The sequence below is a fragment of the Rosa chinensis genome, chromosome 4 (assembly GCF_002994745.2).
Source record: "Rosa chinensis cultivar Old Blush chromosome 4, RchiOBHm-V2, whole genome shotgun sequence".
NCBI lineage: Eukaryota > Viridiplantae > Streptophyta > Magnoliopsida > Rosales > Rosaceae > Rosa > Rosa chinensis.
This window is the reverse complement of record NC_037091.1, coordinates 60,192,860-60,215,371: the sequence shown is the minus strand read 5'-3', so window position 1 is coordinate 60,215,371 and position 22,512 is coordinate 60,192,860. Positions and strand designations below refer to the sequence as shown.

The following is a 22,512-nucleotide window of genomic DNA, read 5'->3' as shown; positions in this document are numbered from 1 at the left end:
AATGGGGCTAAGGCTCAAGGTTTAAAGAAATGAAAGGTAAGGATTTATCAAAGTGTCCTAAAAACCTAGTAGAGCTCATGCTGATGTAGAGAGACTTCTAGAAATCCACCAAGGCATATAAAACGTCACATCCCATAAAGGCTTTATAAAAGAGCCTAATGTCTTCATGTTGGACCCAAACTTCATTCTAAACTTCCTTTGAATTCTTGTGAATTGGACAAAGACCAAATTTTTCAATAGTAGGCCTTCAATTCAAAACGATCTCCAAACTAACCAAGTATGGGGGACTAAAATCCATAAACATTTTTCTTTTCTTTTTCTTCATTTTTTTTTAACAACTTTCACACAATTTTTTCTTTTTCATGAACAAGTCTATCCCTACACTTGAACTTTCACCTCTTCTCATCCTTCATCATTGACGCTAAATCCTCAAGTAAAGTCTCAAAATTAGCCCCACTAAGTTTTTAGAACAAAGGGTAAGGTTGTAACTATACTAAGGTTTAGGTTAAAGATTTTAAGGGTGATGAAAGAAAAGGCTTAATGTAGGCTCAAAGGGTTTTATCTAGGGGAGTTCCACGACGGGCACAAATGGGGACACAGTCTTATTTGGCAATGGTGATAGTTCCTAGGGTGCCTCTATCCTTTCCAGAATCAAGGACATGTATTGATAAAACGTCTCAACAAGCACAAGAGCGAATTCTAGCATTCTCTAGTCCATTAAACTTAATCTATGGCAAGCAGTCAATCAAATGAAAGAATAATGAGATCATCAAAACATCGCCAAGAAATTAAGAATATATTCTTTTTAATTATCACTTCAAGAAAAAGGGACATGGCTCAAATATCTCACATGGGTTTTTATGAATCAAAACTCATCTTAACATGCTCATATTCTGTACCAAGGTCACGAAATCCATATCCACTACACATGCACACATTTTTCATATATCTCAATTAACCAAAGAATACCATGTAAAATCATCTCAATGTTGTGATCCTCTTTTTTTGCGGCAGAAAAGAAGAAAAACTTTTTCTTCTTAGGGTTTGGGTTTTTTTTTTTTTTTTTTTCTTGGCTATTTACTCTGAGCGTGCTGATAACGTGTAAAAGTAAAATGATAATGGGAATTGGTCTACTCATTTCATTCATAACCCCTTTATATAGGGATAGGATTACAACGGAAATATCAATTACATTGATGATAGTAAATGCTGATTGAGCTATGATTTGTAATTACTTGATTCCCTCTTCGTCTGTTTCTTTGACGAAGGCACATAATGTGCTTTTCCTTTAACAATTATGAAAAAATAAAGATTAAATTTCATAAAAGAATCAGATTAAAGAAAAAAATTTCAATTGAGACTCTCGTAAAGCTAATGGAGTAACCAGTAGAGCACTCTTCGCTAGTTGGTGTTTGTTTGCTAGAAAACACTGTTTTATTTGAGACTCTCATTATTATCTCAGGAAGTTCTCTTGATACTTATAATTCGGGATTTAGGCACTAAGTCCCCACTATGTATTTTACGGTTTCATTAATCAAGGCTTGAGGGTAGCTGCACATGTCCTTTTTAAAAAAAAAAAAAAAAAAAAAAAAAAAAACCGTATGTAAAGTTATAAACCCACGAATCCACGATGAGCCCATGGGCCCATAAACGCTGAGTGGTTTTCGGTCAAATTCATAGCCAATGACCATTTTGCCCATGGGCTATTGGCAGGGCCACGTGTTGACAAAAATTTCCCAATTTGTTCCAAAACCCTAACCCCAGGCCTCCTATAAAGTCTTCTCTTTCACAGAAGAGGAAGAAAAGCAGACCACAAACTGATAGATCTGCTTGTAAATCTGTAAGGTATTTCCACGTGTGTCCCTTTCTTGTTCCGTTTCTTTTCTCTGTAAATTCCTTAGGATTTGACGGGGATTGAGAAGTACAGGTATAGTCTCATGCACCAGATAGCCCCTTGCTTCTTAGAAATATAGTTGCGAGGAAATTTCGAGCAAAAGGGTTTATGTGCAAGATTGAGTCTTTGGCATGAGTTGTGCAGTGGTTGAGAGGTTTTCTCTTGTACAACCATGATTTGCCTGAAAAAGAGTATATCTGTAAGATTGGCAAAGCAAAATGATGAAGCTTTTTGAATCTGAATTTGATGTTGAATCATATATTATGCCTTCAAAGTTCTCTGATTGCTTTGCTAGATCTGCTATAGTGCGAGATCTCATTTGATATAATAGTTTGATGTTCTTGGTTGTACATGCATAATCTTGTAGAGTTCTATAGGTGCCCTCAGTTAATCTATTTTCTCACTTTCTCATAGTTTTGTGTATAAACTGAATCTTCACAAACGAAATAAACGGATGAGATTCTTAGGTGCTGTTTTGATGTGGAAACTGGTCTTCAAATTAATATTACGTTATTAGTGCTATTGACGGGATTTGCGAGAGCCCAACATCAATCAATTGATTAGTGTTTGGTAATGCAAAAATTTATGTATTGACTTGTGGTTGTGAATTTTGAAAATTTAGAGTTATTTTCTTTGTATTGCTCTTCGCTGGCTAATGAAAGCAGTTAAGGATTTGGGCACCAAAATTCATAGTCTGTAATGTATCTATGTTGCAGACTGTACGAGCATGGTGCAATATTGAAGTTATCTCTTTGCTTGTTCATAGCTACTCCTCATGTATTGTCATTCAACCATTGAGGAAGGTCTAGCGAGAGAACATGTTGCCTTAGTGCTAATCAGTGTTCTTGATCTGATAGGGTACTTATTGATTAGTAACTTATGACTGAAAGTGTTATTGGCTTGTTTTATGAAACCATCTAAAGCCATCATTGTCTTAGGCTTATGGTATTACACTATTACAAAGATATATATTGTCTATCTATGTTAGTGTAGCATGACATAAACTAAACTACTTGATGATAATGCAGATCATAAATTAGAAACAGAACAACTGTTTGTTACAAAATGTGATTGAAGAATAAGTAAAGTAAACAATGTGTTAAGTGGATCTCCCTCTTCCTTTTCTCCGGGCTTGGGACCGGCTGTGCAAATGACAAAATAACAAGCATTACACAGGCGGAGTTAAGATTTTTGTTGAGCCAAACATGTTTTTGGCTTTTTTATTTAGGTGTCTATATTTTTGGTCTTTTTTTTTTTTTTGGTCTTTTTTTTTTTTTGGTGTTTTCAGGCTTTGGTTTCTGGAGATGGTATAACCTACATAGTAAAATGGATATCTCATCTAGTTAAGACAGGCAGAAGACTATGGTAAAAGGTTAGCAAGGAAAAGGAAAAGGCCAATCAGCAAATCATGAGATATTGCTAGGGAGAAAAATACTCGTCATTAGGAAAAACGCGATTGCGGCCGAAGCACACCCAGTTTTCTCAATGATAGTTGCAGCATTTGGGTAGGAATGCCTTAAGAAAATTCCAGAGAAACAAGCTGCAAAAGCTATTGCCACGGCCACCCCAACAATGTGCCAAGCCGGTGAAATGTGTGATGAATTGTTGGTTTGAAAAGCAAGAGCGCAGCTGACAATGGCTTGAAATGTGAGACTGAGGATTGTCTTCCCCAAACTTAGTGGAGTCTTCGGTTGGTTACTGTGCAACTCAATATGGCAATCAGTAATAGAAACTGGCAAGTAATCTGATGCTTTTGGCTTCCACTGACTCTGAGCTGCCCAGCAGCTGCAAATCCTAGTTTGAATAATAAGAGAGGTTAGAGAAGCCATGGAAATAATAAGGAAGAGAACAAGTATCAGGAACACAATTATGGATGATGTAGTGTTCCCTAATCGCACTTGAAATGTCTGTGACTTTATAATGAAGCAACCAACGTTAGTGTTGGAAACCCGAAGCTTCATTGAAGCTTCCAAGTGGGTGCAAAGAGTTTGCTTTGTCCAATGCTTTTGTAAACTTCTAACCGATAATGTCCTTAGGCCGGCCAAAGCAAAAGACAGCCACACAAGCATGAAGCGCGTTGGATACTTGTGTCTCAATCGTCAATGTTTCCTGTTCTCATTTGTTTTGTCAAAGGTCACCGACCGTGCAGAATTTTCAGTTTTCTACACCGACCGTTGAGCTTTCAGTTCAGACTTGCGCTTTTAATTTTCTTAACTAATGTTTTAAAGTCTTGGTTCAAGTGCACACTCTATTACTCAAATAGATGCTCATCATAAACTAATATTTTTTAATAATCTTGCTTTTAAAAATCAGAAAGACTTTTTTCAATTTGGGCCAACTGCATGTTCTAGACTCGGGCTTGGGCATTTAGGCGGTACTTAGGCTTAGTTTGGGATTGCTGTGCTGTGAGAGGAAGCACTTCCGAACTTGCTGTGAGAGGAATCACTTCCGAACTGTTGTGAGAGGAAGCAGCTGAGGTGTTTGGTAAACTGTTTTTAAAAGTGCTGTGAGAACGAAAACAATTTGTAGGTGTTTGGTAAGTTGCAAGGCAAAAGTATTTTGGCTGGGTAAAATTACCAAAATGGGCATACATGCTAAGATATGTTACTAAAATACATAATTTTGTTTTTTGATTATGTAACTATACCAAATAAAAAAATTTCTCATGTATTATTCTTGTACCCTTGGTTGGACCAAATAAAAGATTTACTTTAAACTCTTCAATATGCATATTATGTTTGACAATTACACATAATAAGTCAAGAATATTTGGATGAATTTCCCGACCATAGTTCAACGGGAACCATTACACAAAATAAATTAAAGTCACTTGAAATTTGTAACTAATAGATGCATTCATTAGACTTTGTGCAATTGCATTTCTTAACACCTCCATTTCTTGTCTTCCCGGACCATCTCCATCATGTTCATTATCCTCCATCTCTTCACTAGTCTCTTCACTTGAGTAATTTCCACTTTCATCAAAATCAATATCTCGTGGAGCATATCTTCGTATGTAGTTATGAAGAGCCATAGTAGCAATAACTATCTTAACTTGTTTTTTATAAGAAAAGTGAGGCATATCACGTAAAATACTCCATTTCTTCTTCCATACCCCAAAAGTGCGCTCAATAACACCTCTAAGTGAAGAATGTGCATGATTGAATATTTCTTTATGACCGGTTGGCTCATCACCTCTACGGAAATGTGGAAGGTGGTACCGCTCACCTTTATATGGTCATAAATAACCCTTCATTTGTGGATATCCGGCATCCACCACATAGTATTTTCCTAAAATTATAAATTATAAGGAATTATTGATCTCGGTAAAATAAAAAATTATAAGTTATTATTTGTGCAATTCTAGGGAAAAAAAAAAAATACCATTTGGGGGTTTAGGAAAATTCGATTGAGGATCGTGTAGAGCTGATAAGAATACTCTACTATCATGGGCAGTGCCTTCCGACCCTGCACATGCAAATGTGAATTGCATGTCGAAGTTGCATATAGCCAATACATTTTGGGTGGGTATCCCTTTTCTTCCAATATATGGCACCTGATCACATGGAGATATCGAAACTTGAACATGAACACCATCGATAGCACCAATGCAATCCTACAAATGAGTATAATAGACTTGAATTAAAAAAAAATGGTTTTCTACCAAATTAGGAAGCATTTATATAAGGATAACATCTTTAAAAGGGTAGTACATTATACATACCTTAAAATGAGGCATGTATCTTGAATCAGTTAGAATTTCTTGTGGAATGCTCCTAAATTCCGGATCCAATGGCTTTATGAGCACTTTTGCCATATTATAGAAAATCTTTAACATTATATTAAAATACCTACTAACCGTCTCACCAGAGCGTTGAAAACGTTCTTGTGTATTCCTATTAGTTTGACCTTGTCCCAAAATATAAAGAAACATAGCCAACATTTCAACGATACTCATGTTTCTTGAACCCTTCAATATCCTACCCAAATCATTTACAAGCATCATGAAGACTTGTTTATCCATCCTAAATTGATTATAACACCTACTTTCATTGCCTTCTAACACTTCCATTAACCAAATGTAACCTGTTTGGGAGCTTGTCATACATGGAGTTTTCTGAATGTACTTTTCAAGATAGACTTGAATAAGACGACCACATAAACATATAATTTGATCTATCTCCTCCTCATCTCCAGAAGCATCCATACTTCACAAAACAAACCTGCCAATGTTTACTTGTTCATCAAATTCAAAATATAAAATGGCTGTAGGAAGACAAGCATGTATATGTACTTGAGCAGCAAGATAAAAACTAAACAACAAGCTTTTGACTAATCATCATGCAAGATACAAAATAGAAAGGCAGGTTTTGGTGCAGCAGACTCCCTAAACTAAACTAATCATTCACATCAAAGGAAACTTCAAAGAACCAAACAACCATCAGTTTTAATAAAAAGATGCATCAAATTCAGTTTCATCTTAATAAAATAATATAGCATTAACAATGAACAACAATCAATCTTTCAAACCCGGAAAATCACAAAAATAGAAAAGAGCTCAGCTAAGGTGTAAATGACAAGCAACACGCATCATGTTACAAAGTAGGATCAACCTACTTAATTTTCAGCTTTTTTCTGATTAAGAATCAGAAACTGGAGCTTGAGATCAGCATCTGTCATAATAGAAAACATCTCTCGCTTCTCCTAAGAGCAGAACAAATCCGTTGCAAACCACCATAGCTTAGTACCGGTTTCTGCTCCTGGTAATGTTGCAACAACTCTCATCACCTCTTGAATACTAGTTCCTGGTGAGGTACCATTATCACGTACAGATGTGGCTGTACTCCTACTCTCGACTACATCAAGAAGACGATCGATTTGTTTAGACAATTTCGCCGCACCTCCCACCTTTTCTTTCTTCCCCTTTGGCCCTCCCATAACTCCTTTTCCTTTTTTTTCTTTATCAGCCTCTGTTTGGCGTTCCAAATTTGTTCTCTTTTTGCCTCTACGTTCATTATCTTGGTCAGAATCCTCTTCATCATCTCCAGAAATTAAATTATGCTCTGAATCCTCCACAACCTCTTCAATATCTATAGTAGCCGAGGGAATCATGGCAAAGTGACCTAGGGCTGTGCTACCCCTGAACATGTTGTCATAAACAGCCATCATTTCAGGAGTAATTCCCACGTCCCGAAACTTGCGATACTCTGGATTGATCTACAAAAGAAGAAGAGAGGAGAAGATTGTTACTTATGATAATATTGATCACAAAAACTGAGCAGCAAATGTAGACAAACTGTAACAAGATGACAATAATCAATTCTCTGAGAAAAGACAACTATGGCATCAAATAGGAGCATATGATCAGATGCTTTAAGAGAATATATCCTACATAAAGATGTAAGATGAAAGTGACTCTCTCATCTCATCACCTAAATAAATGATGACTCGGAACAAGTTGATCAACACATATTTGTATTTACAATTGGATTCACTTGACAACTTGTTTCCAAATGAATACAAAAGGTAACCAATTGCTGGGATAATTTCACTTGACTAACTGCCTCTTTGTATATTAGAAACTCTAAAGTCCAAGTCAAAGCACACAATTAGCCTTCCCTGGAAAGCCTCATGAAAGTGAATGCAATATATGTACTTATTGCTTACGGTTAGTGATTGTCTACTTAGTATTTTTACATCTTGTCTGGAAACATATAAATATAAATAATGAATTGATTTCTTTTTTCAGTAGAATATAATATATGCTAATAATTGTTTGAAATTGTTAGGGCAAGGTTTGAAATTGTTTTCAGGTTATCTAAATCTTCAATCTAATTGAGAACTATATATGCTTATAATTTCGTATTGCTGGAATCTTTGGACGCTTCCTACTTTGCTTGCAAAAATCGCTTCTTTAACATATTTTTAATTTTCAATGCAGACAATACCAGTTATCAACTAGCAACTCACAAACCTTAGCATCACAGAGAACAGGCCATGCTTAATTTTGATACACAAGCAGCTCCATATTTTCAGAAAAAAACAGTAAGTACTTAAAATTTGCAGTTTGATGTACTTAAAATTCAAAATAAAAACAGAGTAAAAAAAAAAAAAATTACTACCACAAGCAGAGAAGGATAAATACACACCTGAATTTTGGATTCCCACCATTCAGCAGGTGCGTCGACAGTTTTCCGAGCCGGATCCCATCCAATACCAGTTTCCTTATGCAAAAGTGAACTCCACAATTTCCAATCATTTTTAAGTGAATCCCACTTATTTTTCAGTTGGCTTTTATCGTAATCCTTTCCGGTTAACTCCTTAAAGGCCATGACAACATTTGACCATCCCTTTTTATCAAAATGTGTACCAGGTCTGTTTCCCTTGGCCACTTCCTTAGCAGCTATATCACAAAATATAGCTACTACCTCATCCGGCCATGTGGCTTTTTCTTTGCCAGATCCCACATTTTCAGTACCGGTGGATTTCTTCTTTCCCATCTAAAGATAACACATGCTTAGTAGTAAACAAACAATAGTTATAAATTACCATATCCAACACCTAACACGATCATCACAAAACAAAGCTGCTGACCACAATAAAGAGCTAGATATATCCTTAGTTTAAAACCATAGGATTCAATAAAGAGCTAGGGACCATAATATATCAATTCCACACTAGTATGCAAAGGTTGAAATATATACATATAAAAGAACCAGTAGCCAAAAAAAATACCCAGGTAGCATCATAATCAAAGAAATGAAATCAAAAGGTGAAATAATTGGAGGGACTGGAATTGAATTGAAAACTGCAGTTTGATACTTACTCCGTCTCTGTGTGCGGTAATTTGGCAGTGAATCGAAGCTTGCAACAGTACCTATAAAATCAAAATTCAAATAGGACATTCTAAATCAGAAGAACAGTAGTTAGACTTAAACCAGATAAACAGCCATCTAAACTCATTAGACAACAAAGGTTATCACTTCTTAACCTGAATTAACAAACATTTGCATTTCTCTATGTGCCGTAAGAACTAGTACAAAATGGGCAAAGAATTGCAGTGAATACTTGGTATGTTTTGGCTCATTGGGCACTCGAAAACTTACTCGAATAATCCAAGTTGAAGGCTTGTAGATGAAGTACGAATCACAATCCCATCAGGACACGACTGCAAATAACAATGAAATTCCCCTTGTCAGAATTCAACATCATTCAAAACTCAAAACCCAAAAGAAGCTTGCAACAGCAATATACTGTAAATTTGGGGAAAGATGGAGAAGGAGAGGACTTACAGTGAGTTTGATTCACTGAAGACAGAAACTTTTGGCTCAATTTGCTGCTGGGTTTGAGAGAGAGAGAGGCGGTGATACAGTGGTTCTTGGTAGGCTTGCGAAGATGTGATTATGCGAAATTGATGAGGAGCTTACCAAGTACGAAAGGAGGTTGAAGAAGCTAGGGTCCGGGAATGCTTTGGGTTTGGGGCGTGTGGCGGAGGAGCGAAGGAATCGGGTTTTTTGAAGACACAGAAGAGATCGATCTATGAGCTTAGGTGGTTTGAGTTTTGACGGCAGAGGAGGCTGGGAAGAGAGGAGCTGAGCATAATAAAACCCTATCTGGGTCAAGGTAAAGTCATAGAGAAGATGAGGACATAATAGGAAAAAAGAGAAAATTTCATTTAATGAAACACTGTTCACTCAGTGTTTTCTCAGAATCAGCTTCCTAAAGCTGGTAAATGCTGCTTCTCAATTTCAGCTTCTTGGAGAATCAATTTGGACCAAAAGCCACTTCTAGACATTTTACCAAATAGCATAGCATCAGCCCAAAAGCAGAAGCAGGTTCAAAATCACCTCCAAAATCAATCCCAAACTAAGCCTTAGACAACTCCTAGGCAACTTTTAGGTGATGTTTGTTTCCTGGGATTGTCATACCCCGCCTTAATTTCTATAATTGTCCTGGACTCTTCAAGCTGGGCTTATGTTTACTATGTCCTGACTCATGTTTGGTGTTGGAGGGACTAATAACTACTAACATGAAGACCCAGACTCCATCAACACCACAGACCTGCAACACCATCAACATCATCAACAATTTCTCTCAGACTTCTCAGATCAAAGCCATACCCAATTTCTCTTCCAGTCAAGCCAAGGTGCCTGCAGTTCTTCCCAGACAAATTCTACTACCAGAATCGAAATCCTTCACCCAAATCCAAAATTATGCAATTCCAATCAATACCCATCTAAGCAAACAACAAAACATCCAATACCCAATTCTCAAAATACGATCTTTCATTGATTCATTATCTTTGCAATTATCTGATTCCCAATCATTCAGTTTGGTTTCTTCACAGCTTTCAATTTGCAGAAGCTTTCGAGGAAGTTCGTCGGACATGGTTTGAGGAGGTGAAATTTGTAGAAACTTTCAAGGGAGTTCATCGAGCATGGTTTGAGGAGGTGAGAATGATGAGAGAGTTCGTCAATCACTGAAGCAAAGAGTAGAGAGAATGAGGGCTTCGGGCTTCCACAATCCCATGGTTTTTGGGGTGTCTATGGAAGAAGGTGCTAGAGAGAATTTGGGACTCTAGAGTCTCATTTAAAATAGTCCTGCTTGTTGCCAAACATGGGATTAGAGTAACACAAGCTGATAAGGATGTCCATTCCCATGTACCAAACACCCCCTTAAGGTATTATGAGAGATTAGTGGATCTTAGCTACATGTTTAACCAGCCAATCTTGCAAATTGCAACAACCATCCCTCTAAAATAACAAAGGAATTTCAATTTTTATAAATTTATTTATGTAAACCAAATGGAACCCCTTATGAATCTTTCATTGGTGGTCTTGGTTACGCACAAAATATAGCTAAACTAGCTCATGGTTTACCCCATTTACTTAACTAGACGATTAATTAGTTATCTCATACTAAAAGGAGAGTGATGCCTCGTCTACTAACGTTCTTTTTATTGCAAGCACGATTGGTTAGGGATGCCTCACTATCGTTTCTGCTATTTGATGTTTCTCTGTTGGTTAGAAGGAGTAAAGCTTGCTTTTCATTTTGGTTTTTTAGTGATAGGGGGTAAAGGTGTCTTTCGTTTTAGATGTACCCTCTCTTGGCATATCCTTCGTTTTTGCATAGCTTGTACTCTCAAAAGTTAAGAATTAGCAATTTCTTCATAACCTAAAATAGAAGGGAAGAGTTTTAGAGCATCAATGTGCATTTGCACCAACATAAATGGACGGCTAGATAACATTAAATGAATTTTTTGTTATTAAAAAAAAAATTGGCTACAAATATCAAGGATTTAGATCATCTAATAGGTGCCAGGTCAATTGCACTGCCAGTGGATAGAATAATTTTTTACAATAAAATAACAACATATTTTAAGGTCAATCTATTCACCTGTTTAGATAGTAGTTTTCCTCATTCGCTAGTAAATCGTATTGAGGTTCGATCAAAGGAGTTATAACTAATTATTGGTTAATAGAATAAGATGTTAAGTACAAAATGTAATACTGTATAACTAATTTCTAACGCATCTGATACTACTCAATTTTAAATCTATAAAGTTTATTGATATTGTTGCCATATGTGTTGTTGATGCAAAAGATGCATACGCCTGTGCAAACAAGAAAGTGCATATATCTGTTAATAAAAATTATTTAATTGTGATTCGGTACTTTTGTACAACGGTTACTAATAAATGCATATCTTTTACCAAAAAAAGAAAGAAAAGAAAATGCATATATGCGTATAGAAACTATTTAATTGCATGACTCGTTCAAATAGGCAGTCTTTCCCTATAAATAGAAATAATTCTATAAATGGTCACTCAACTATGACTTATTCGACACTTTGGTCACTCACCTTTCAAATATATCACTTTGGTCGCTCAACTATTACTCTGTCAATCACTTTAGTCACCAAAAGGGCATTTTATCTCACTTTAATTACTTCTCCCAATCATTCTAACACAGATTTCTCAATTTTTCACAATTGATTGGATGAAAGATCTGATAAACGGCGGCGTACGACGGTGGCTCCGGTTTTAGAAACTGCTTCGGGGACGGAGTCGGGCATTGATGGTGGATTGAATATGACACAAGCATTAAAGGCTGATGATTCTCTTTTTGGAATGACTGCTCTGATTTCGAAAACAGGGACGGGAGGGTGTAATCTAGGCTCCAAGATTGTGGGGAATGACCTTATTCTTTCTCTGTCAGGGGCAGAAAGTATGCATGAGAAATCGGGTTCATTTTGGAGGGGTCCTTAGATTTGGGAACAGCTGGCAGCCACGTTGGAGGTAAGGAGTCATCTTTAGTAGCAGAAGTTGGGCCTTCCCCAACAGGGCCTGCATTTGGGCTTCCATATTACTCTCAAGAATCTGGGCTTGAGACAAGTTGTTTAGAAAATGGGGCTGCAACAACTAACTCTGGGCCTATAGGGAGTGTGTTGTTAGGAGGTGAGGTCGACATGAAAGGGAGTGTGGAAGAAGAGGGCGCCCAACCACAGGTTGAGACGACCTCAACAACCAAGAGGTCTGCTGCAAACAAGGGTATGGTGACTAAATGGGGAGTTAAGTTGGGTGGGTATAAGAACAAGGGAGTGTAAATTTTCTAAGAAGGTTGTTGTGAGTGATGAACGCACTCTGATTCGTTCTTCCATGATGGGTCCGAACTCGACCCATCACGAGAAATGAATATTTTGTATTGGAACTGTCAGGGGATTGGGAACCCCAGGACAGTTACAGGGCTTAAAGGGATAATATCCCTCAATCTTCCCAAATTAATCTTTCTTAGTGAACCCGGTGTACGAAGAGAGAGATGAATGATGTTCGAGATCAGTTGGGGTGGAGAAATGCGGTTTCAGTGAGTTGTAAGTTTGTCAAGAAGAAACGGGGAAAGGGTGTAAGTAGAGCGGGTGGTCTTTGTTTGCTTTGGAGTGATGATATTACGGTGTCTCTCCAATCTCTTTCGGAGAGCCGTATAGATGTGGTTGTTGGCAATGTAGGTGAACCAGACTGTTGGCGCTTTACAGGTTTATATGGCCAACCTAGGGCTGTGAACAAGCAACAAACTTGGAATTTATTGTACATCTTAGTCTGCAGGGGAACCTTCCATTGGTGATTGGTGGTGATTATAATGAGATTTGTGTGGCTTTGGATAAGTTGGGTGGCGCGCTGAGATGTGCTACACAAATGAACACCATGCATGAGGCTTTGGCGTTTTATGAGCTAGGCGATATTCAGTATGTAGGCCCCAGATTTACGTGGAGGGGTATCGGGGGGGGGGGGGGGGGGGGTGAGGAGGTGAAAGTCCGGCTTGACGGATTGGATGAAAATATCATTAATATTGTGGCAAATAAATTTTTTTTTAATGAAAAAAATTAATTAAGTGACTAAAGTGAATAATAGAGTTAAAGTTGAGTAACCAAAGTGATATATTTAAAAGGTGAGTGATCAAAGTGTCGAATAGGTAAAAGTTGAGTGACCATTTGTGATATTCTCTTCTATAACGCAAAGAGAGCAAAATAAACCTTAATCAAATTCTATTACATCTCTCCCTGCTGGAATGGAGAAGTCTATAATATTATCCAAGGCAGCTATGTTGGCCTTCTTAGTTATCATTGCATCTTGTGAGTTGTGATTTCTCAGGCATAGTGAGTGACATATTTCTCTTCTTAGATCAATGAGTATCGGATCAAATTTGTTTGAGAAAATATTTCAAACAGTACCCGAACTTAGGCCGACTCCTAACTTCAGTACCCGACTATGCAAAACTATCACTTTGGTACCCCAAGTTTGAAGCCCGACCCAACAATGGTACACGCCGTCCATGACGGCGTTAATTAGCTAACCACGTGGCATATTTTGAGGGGTAATTCGGTCCAAATTTTTTTTTTTTTTTTTAATTAAAAAAATTTTTGAGACCAATTTTTTGGTCTCACCACTTGTCCCTACGCGAGCTCTAGCCAAGATGACCAAGAGCGAAGAAGCCATTACAGCCGACCTCCAAGTCCTCTCCAAAAAGGAGATCGGGTGACCAAAAACACAGAGAGAGAGAGAGAGAGAGAGAGAGAGAGAGAGAGAACTAGTTGCTCTCTGACTCGGACACCAGCCGCGACTCGAGAAAGAAATCCGACTGGAGGGACGATGTCCGGCCACCCCACGATGGCGCACAACCACCATTCCCTTCGTCTCTGCGTCGCCTATGTCCCTGTGCCTTTGGATCACTCATGCATTGAATGGAGAAGGAGCAACGACGACTGGAAGCTCCGAGACTTCTCCGGCGAGCTCTGCAATTCCCGGCGATTCCGACCACCATTTTGGCTACCTGTGGTATGAAATCTCATCTCCTCGTCATGCCCAACAAGCCTGTGCAATTATTTTTTGAATTTGATCGGGTTTTAATGACTTGGTTTCTGGGTTTGGTCTCTGGCAGCCGTGTTCTTGGACACCGGCAACATTTCCGGCTGTTCTCGACTCATTCCTACCTAGTTTCTGGTTCGACTGCTTCTCTGGATGAGGCCTGACCCTGTGTGGGAATTAAACTCCGAAGATTTCTGGGTTGTGGTTATTGAGGCTTGATTACCAGTTCATCATGAACTTCCTCATGAACTTCCAATCACAAGCTGACAAAACCCAGATGAAGCAGACGAGGAGAAGAAGAAGGGATCTGCTAAAAAGGCAGCCATTTGGTCACTGATGTGTGTTTGTGTGATACAAAGCTTTACCATAATAAAAAAAGACTCTCTCTCTCTCTCTCTGTGCAACATGGTTTACGAATTTCACAAAGAAATTGATAAAGCCATGAAGGATTTGGTTGTGTATTGTGTTTGTGAACTGCGATTCCATGGATGTTGGGATTTCTTGGGTTATGGTTTGAGTTAATGGGTGGTGGAGGAGGCGGAGGAAGTGGAGGAGTTGGTACCGGTGCTGTGATTTGGGTGGAATTCTTGAATTTCGGTTTGACTGAGAGAATGAGAGTGAATTTGGGTTGAAATGACCCAATTACCCTTCAGGTATTGCCACGTGGCTGGGCTCTTAACACCGTCATGGACGGCGTGTACCGTTCTTGGGTCGGGCTTCAAACTTGGGGTACCAAAGTGATAGTTTTGCATAGTCGGGTACTGAAGTTAGGAGTCGGCCTAAGTTTGGGTACTGTTTGAAATATTTTCTCAATTTGTTTAGTCTAAACTGGACTGGTCCGTACTCTGTAAAAAATAATTAACTAATCAAACACATGTTAGTTATTGTGGTCATGCAGGTGGGCCATTCTCATTAGCAGCAAGAGCACCAGCTCTAGCTAAACTAGAATCCGAACCTGCTCCGGTGGATGATATGCCACCATCACATGCTCAAGTAGACAATGAAAAATGTTCCACCGATAAGGACTACAAAATCAGTAAATGCAATGACTTCCAAAGATTTTGATGGCATCTCCGGTGTAATGGTACATGTAATTGCCTATTTAGTGATGAGCCACCACAAATTGAATCAACCGCTTATCCTCCGGCTGTAGAATCGAAAGGATGTCCCCGAACTGAGTGCTCCAAAATTTTAGAATGTGTCGAGGGATGCCCCAATGTCATTATGGACTTCGGTGGGCAATTGTCCAGCTGTTGGCTTCTTTTGTAATTTGAAACCAATGCTGACCGTTAGTTCTAACTATACTTTTAATCGAATGGCATTCAATTAACATGTTTGGAGAGGTAATAATTTGAAACCAATGTTGACTGTTGGTTTTAATTATGCTTTCAATACAATGGCATTCAATTAACATGTTTGCAGAGGTAATAATTTGAAACCAATGTTGACTCTTGGTTTTAATTATGCTTTCAATCCAATGACATTCAATTAACATGTTTGCAAAGGTAATGTTGGCTTCTCAATGACACTCACTTTCAATCCAATGACAACTTGAATTCGTGTTTTGGAGAGGGTTTAAAGCCCTTGAATTTGGTTTGGACTTTATTTGTGTGATTTGGGAATGAATTTGATTTTTTCTGGTGTTGGAAGAATTTGACTGGAGTCAGTGATCCATTTGGGACTAGTCGAATTTGATTGGTGGAGTCAGGGATTCTGTTTGGAGTTGCGGTTGCATCTAGTGGGTCACTAGACTGCCTACATATTCTGTGAAGGGATCAAAACATTGTAGTTCATTGGTTTTGAGTTTTCGATTTTGTACCGGTCTTTCTAGATGGGTATGAGATTTATGCTGCTTGACTTCTACTCTGAAATTTATCGACGAGTAATTCGAATAAGCCAGAATCTCTGAGGTAAGCGAGCTCAAGTAAAGAAGTGATCTGGACACTCGTTGTGTTGGGCCTCTGGAGTTGAGCTGGACAGTTTGATGATGCCTGAAACTCCAGAAAGGAATGTGTATAGCTAATTTGTACACCCATCAAGCTGTGTGGGCTTTAACCTTTGGACATTTCAAGAATTTTAGCCCAAAATATTATTTGATTTATAAGCTTGAATTCCTTCAGATGAAAGCTTGAGCGTGATCGTCATCATGAGTCAAGGATGGCCTTGGGGATGATTAATTAATTAGTTTAATTAATTAGTTGTCGACCAACTCCGTATATCAGTTGGTGAGAACCCATTTTTATTTCGAATTATCTTGCACTACTAGTCCTCTCCTCCTTTTGTCTTCTTGCTCCATCAAACCACCGCTTCAAAGTTAGCCACCACCAATCTTTCAATTAATATGAAGCTTAATTAATTGAAACTTTGTCTTGGTGTGCAGGTGCATCAAACGAAAGACAAACGTGGCTGTTTAAGGTGCTTTACAACAATAATTAAAATGTTGCTTTGTCATTCCACTTTTGATGTGCATGTATAATATTGAAGAACTATAACAGCCACCTTAGCCATTGTATGCATGGCTTTCAAGAAGGTTGAACATGGAAGCAGTCCCTCACCAAAGAAGCATCATCATTTGTTGAAAGCATTGCCTCGGAAGACTTTAACATGGTAGCGGAGGGGTTTCCAAATAGTCATGTAGCTGTACGTACGTTTGCTTCTTTTCATGGCAGTAGTGCAATACATGTCTTTCATTTGCAGACTTTCTTGGTAGACATCATACCAGCCATTGATTCGTAGTTTTTAACCTCGCACAACTTTGAAGTTTTGACATCTGGGATTAAATGAGTGTGTTCAATCCTTCATACAAATTGGGTTTATTCTGCCGTGTCGTATCCCAAACACCTTTGCAGCCATCTTGTACCAGGAAACTCCCATCTTTCTTCCATTTTTGTGGCCGCTACAGTCTAACTTGTGAGCCACTTTGCTTTCCCGAACATGACTCTGGTGACTACTTTGCTGCATGTGGAAGCAACAACTTGGCTTTGAAACACTACACGAGGATCCTTCTGGAGCAGCTTCCCCATTGTTTGAAGTTGGGAACTTTGCGGAACCGTACTTGGTGTGAACTGGTAGCCACCAGACTTTCACTTGACAAGCTTATTTTCGCCACCCATATGCAGGACGCACCGCGATATGGACATAAAATACAAGCGCAGTGAATCCCTCTTAAGCTTGAACCTTACTTCCGCCACCTATAGGCAGAATGCACCGTAGTATAGGCATCGAAAAACAAGTGAGTATGAAGTGATACCGCGACTGTTAATGAGGGCTTGATGTCGACTTTGTGTCTTGCTCGAAAGCTGTTGGTGAGATTTGTGAGGATGGGAGCAACAAGAGACTCTTAGAGAAAGGATAGACCATCAACTTCTTGTTCGGAGTGCTCATAGTCCACTGCGCTTCTTGTGGTCTCTTCTTAGCTTTGAATTATTTTTCTCTTCTTCCCTTCCTTTTCTTTCTCTGCTCCTCCCTTGCTCACTGTTCTTTTCCCTTCTCTCCTTGCGTGTTTCTCTTTGCTAGCTACTCTATAGCTTTTCTGCTCTCTACTTTTTTTCCTCCTCTTTTGTTGCTTCTGCCCCTAGCCTCCCTCTTTCCATCAGTGTAGTAGCTCCTTTTATAAGGGAGTAATGGATGAGGTAGAGTTGAGGATGACTCCGATTTGAATTTGAAATGATTTGATATTCAAAATCAGTTTGACCAAGTTTGGTGCTGGGATTTGAATTGATGACAGCTAGCTTGGCTTTGATTTTATCATAATTGAAAAGTCCAACTAACTACCTTGGATGTTGATTTGCATGCCTCCTTTTTCTCCAATTAATGGAGTCTGGTGGTTTTAAATTTGAATTGGGATGCAAGTATCCAATTAACTATATTCACTCCAATTTGAACGATAAGGCTATGCTACCCATGAAACCAAGTAGTCATCATATTAACCACCATAGGTGGTCCAGTTGGTAAGAGCCTTCAGGTATGCCCCCACATCCGGGTTCGAATCCTGCCGACGCTTATTGGAGTTAAATCCCAATATATTCTTGGTGGCCAAGGGGAGGAAGCGTTCTAACAAGATCTCCCGAGCATGGATTAGTCTTTGGACCTAGGAAGCCTTTGAGGACACCGTGTGATTGACAAATCAAAAAATAAAAAATAAAATAAAAAAGTAGTCATCATATTGACTTGAACTGGTTCTGTATTTTGACCTGCATTACTCCATTTTTTGAACAAACATGCAAGTTTGTTGTATTATTTCCACCCAACAAGCGACACATCGTATCTTCTAAATGAAAGCCCTTAATGAATTGAGTTTGTAATTTTTTCATTTAAACACCAGTGAAGCCATCAAACTGAGCCACCCTTGAATCATGCCATAGACACCACCCTGGATGGCAGCAGCCACTTCAGCAGCTCGACCAAGGTCGATACTGTTGCTGACCAATGTCGGTACTGCTATCGACCACTATCAGACGAGACACGAATTCAAAAATATTGGCTTTTATGGGGAAGATAACGACTAGAGAGAGATGGAAAAGTTTGCTATATGCATGGATTTTGAGACTTTTCAAATGTTTCTCCTCTATCACCTAATATTTCTTGTACTAATGCGGAAATTGAAAGACCCATAAATCATGTTGAATAAATTTGAAATTTGAGATTAAAGATATAGAAAAAAAATATGTGTTACTTTGATTAGCATATTAACAAAGAAACTTAAATATGCGCATATGGCCACAATGTCATTATGGACATATATCGTTCAATAAGATAAGGAAACCAATTTGTATTAATTGGATATATTAGTGTATTAATAGTATAAATTCTTATTTTATTTCATTAAAGTTCAAGGATAATTAAGACTAATTAAGATAAATTTGTATTAAATTTTGAAAATTGATACTAATTAAGAATTTTTCAAAAATTAAGAAGAGTCAATTTTATTCCATTCCATTAAGGTTCATAGATATTTAAGATAAATTTGAATTAAATTTTGAAAACTAAGACTAGTTAAAGATTTGCCAAAAAACCCTTCTTACCCTAGGCTAGCTAGGCCTTTGCTTTTAAATGTTGTTTATATTGGATGTCAGTGGAAATATAATATTGGATGTAAATATAAAAAATAATTTTTGATAGGTGTATGTATACCATATGAAAAACATTTTATGGAAGATGAGAGATGTGCAGCCTCATGGCATGTACAAAGCTCTTAGATAGATGTGAAGGAGACTCTCAAAATCAGGCCTCACTAACTTCTAATATAGAACTATTGCAATTTCTCTCTTACACCCCTACACAACTAACATAGATTTTATATAGGCTGACTTTAGACTATATGCCATAATTACGACAATTAAAATGAATATAATTATTAAACTGTTATAATAACCTCAAATGTTTCTAACTTCCATAACCTGTGAAGTCACCAATTCTTATCATTATTTAGATTATGTTGACTAAATAAGCATAAATTCATAACTGTCAATATAATCTAAATTAAATGTTATTTTCAACAGTTTAACAATAAATGCATATATTTGACCTAAAAAAATGCATATGTCAGAATATAGAAACTATTTAATTATTTTAATCTCATAACTCGTTTAGTGAGCGATTCTTTCCCTATCTCTACTACTATAAAGGGAAGCCTAATTTTAGTGTCATAGGCTTCACCAATAAATATAAAGCAAAGAGCCTGCTTTTTATAATGCAAAAACAAATTAAACCTTAGTCTCTTCCTACGGTTATGGAGAATATAGACTTATCCAAGGCAGCTTTCTTGGCCATCTTCTTGGTCGTTATTGCATCATGTGAGTTTTGTCTCATTCGTATTATGTGGCATATTTCTGTTCTCAGATCAATGAGTATTGGATTAATTATATGTTATAGTTTGGAGTGGAGTGGTCTGTATTCTGTAAAAATTAATTAGGGTTTAGCTAACCAAACACATGTTAATTATTATGTTCGCGCAGGTGTGCCATTCTCATCGGCATCCAGAGCAGCAACACAAGTGGGATTAGAATCCGAACCTGCTCCGGTAGACGTAATTGAGTTTTGTCATACAAACGCAGACTGCAACAATAAATGCTCTCAGGCCGGACGCCATGCTTTATGTGTTTATGGTGTATGCTCATGCAAAGTGGGTGCTAAAGACTCTTTGGTGGTGATGAAAGACGAAACATGTTCCGCTCTCGAGGACTGCAAAAGCACCAAATGCCTCCCCAAACCTGGATGGCATGTTGAATGTGTTGATGGTAAATGCAAATGTGTATTCGATGTGCCACCACGAGTTGAAGTAACTGACGAAACATGTACCACTGTTAAGGACTGCAAAAGCACAAAATGCATTGAATTATTTGGATGGCATCTCCGATGTGTTAATGTTAAGAGAGTAGGAGAGAGTCAAGCTGAAAATGGTTCAGATCATGATGAACACGTGTCGTGATTTGCTGCGGTTTGTTACACCAGTAATAGAAACAGAGTAGTATAAATAGTCATGCTTAGCTATTTTTCATTTAGTTGAGAAAACTGTACGGTTACTAAAGTTCAATACAATTGGTTCTTTGTTTTTTATCTCTGGCTTTCTTCGTCTTCTTCCTCCTCTAGCTTAGGGTTTCATTCACCATTGTTGCTTCAATTTCAAGCTTTTTCACTGTGACTATGAGTTTTAGCATGGTATCAGAGCCCTTGGTGGCCTGACTAGTGCTCGATTACTCTTCTTCCGCTGCAATTTCACTCTTCAAAACCCTAGATTGATTCAGATTTGTTCAATTACCAAATCAAATACCAAATTCATGTGCAATTACGAAGCAAAATCATCAACCAAAGCATGATTTCAAGTAGATCTGTAACTATCCATTCTCAATTTCTCAGTTCCTCTTCTTCTGAAGTTTCGTTCGAACATTGAGTATTTTGAATCATACAAGAGTCGCAAGATTCGTAGTTGTTCATCTTCAAGTTCCAGAAATCTGTTCATCATCAAGATTCAACCTGTCTCAACCTCAACAATGGCGTGCTCATCAAATCAGGCATGTACTGTTATTTCCGTTCGACTCGATGAAACCAATTATCACATTTGGTTGTTTTTTATGCAACATTATCTTCGTGGCCATGGTTTACTCAAATTTGTCGATGATTCATATCCTTGTCCATCAAAATCTGTTATTGGTAATGATGGTTTACTCTCAATTAGCAATTCAAATGCATATGAGCGTTGGCTGGAACATGATAGCTTCGTTATTTCTATGATTACCAACACACTTTGTCCTGATGCTCTTACTTTGGTAGTTGGCTGCCAATCTGCAATGGAGGTATGGCTTACTCTCAAGAAAAGATATGCTAATGTATCTGAGTCTCGTATAATGCAATTGAAGTCTGCTATGCAAAGTATACAAAAGGGATCTGATTCTATAGAGAAATACCTGTTGAAATTTAAGAGCATAAGGGATCAATTAGCTGCAGTTGGTGTTAGAATGACTAATCAAGATGTGAAAGTACTGATTCTTGCTGGTTTACCTAGTGAATATGGTCATACTAGGCAAATTATTAGAGGCAAAAGTAATGTTGATTTGGAAGAAGTGAGATCTTTGTTGTTGTCTGCTGAATGTGAAATTGAATTGGAAAATAAGTCTGCATCCTTAGCTCCTTTTGCTGCAAAGCCTGCAATGTTAGCTCAAAATGGCATGTTTCACAACCCTAACTATGGGATGAACTCTGGTTTGATGCCATCTACTGATTTTGGTCAACCTTTTGGGATGCAATCTATCTTACTCTCTTCCCTTGATAATCATGGAGCCACTCAGAATAGTATGAGCCCTTGTGTGAACTATGACATGACTAATATGCATCAATATAGTGCTTCCCCTGCAACCACACAATATGGCTTTGTCACTCCACAGACCACTATGACTGCAAGTACTGGTTTTGTTGTGCCACCCACATCAGTTACTTCACCAACCACATTTCAGCACAACTTCAATTTGCCCAATGGGAGCTATCAGTCTATGTCATCTATGGGAAATAACACATTCATAATGAACAACAATTTGGGAACTGAAGGAAGCTACAATTCAATGCCATCCCGGTTTGATTTCTCACATCAGTCAGCTGGTTGTCTTGCTCAAAATGGTTGTAATGCGTCTGTGTCATATGGTAATCAAAAGCAACAAGCTCATACAATGAATAATTGCAACTACAACAATCTTTCACAACAGAATGCAGTGATGCTGCAACAGCAATTGTCTCAGAAGAATGCACAAACTGTAGCATCTAA

The 22,512-nt window shown here is 38.0% G+C and overlaps 1 protein-coding gene, 1 long non-coding RNA gene and 1 other non-coding gene across 3 annotated transcripts; 1 reads left to right on the top strand and 2 right to left on the bottom strand.

Annotated features, from left to right (window-relative positions):
- Positions 1-2,106: 2,106 nt before the first annotated feature.
- On the top strand, positions 2,107-2,182 carry LOC112201213. The gene has a single exon (XR_002936669.1). It is a non-coding gene; the product is annotated as a small nucleolar RNA R160 (small nucleolar RNA).
- Positions 2,183-6,432: 4,250 nt separating this feature from the next.
- LOC112199686 (L10-interacting MYB domain-containing protein-like) lies at positions 6,433-8,394 on the bottom strand. The gene is made up of 2 exons (XM_024340663.2): positions 8,044-8,394; positions 6,433-7,111 (listed from the first exon to the last, which is right to left on the bottom strand). Exons 1-2 carry the CDS (start codon positions 8,392-8,394, stop codon positions 6,599-6,601), a joined length of 864 nt encoding a protein of 287 aa, XP_024196431.1. The 3' UTR covers positions 6,433-6,598.
- Positions 8,395-8,675: 281 nt separating this feature from the next.
- On the bottom strand, positions 8,676-9,506 carry LOC121052964. The gene is made up of 3 exons (XR_005810403.1): positions 9,187-9,506; positions 9,001-9,062; positions 8,676-8,771 (listed from the first exon to the last, which is right to left on the bottom strand). It is a non-coding gene; the product is annotated as an uncharacterized LOC121052964 (long non-coding RNA).
- Between the last annotated feature and the right edge of the window lie 13,006 nt (positions 9,507-22,512).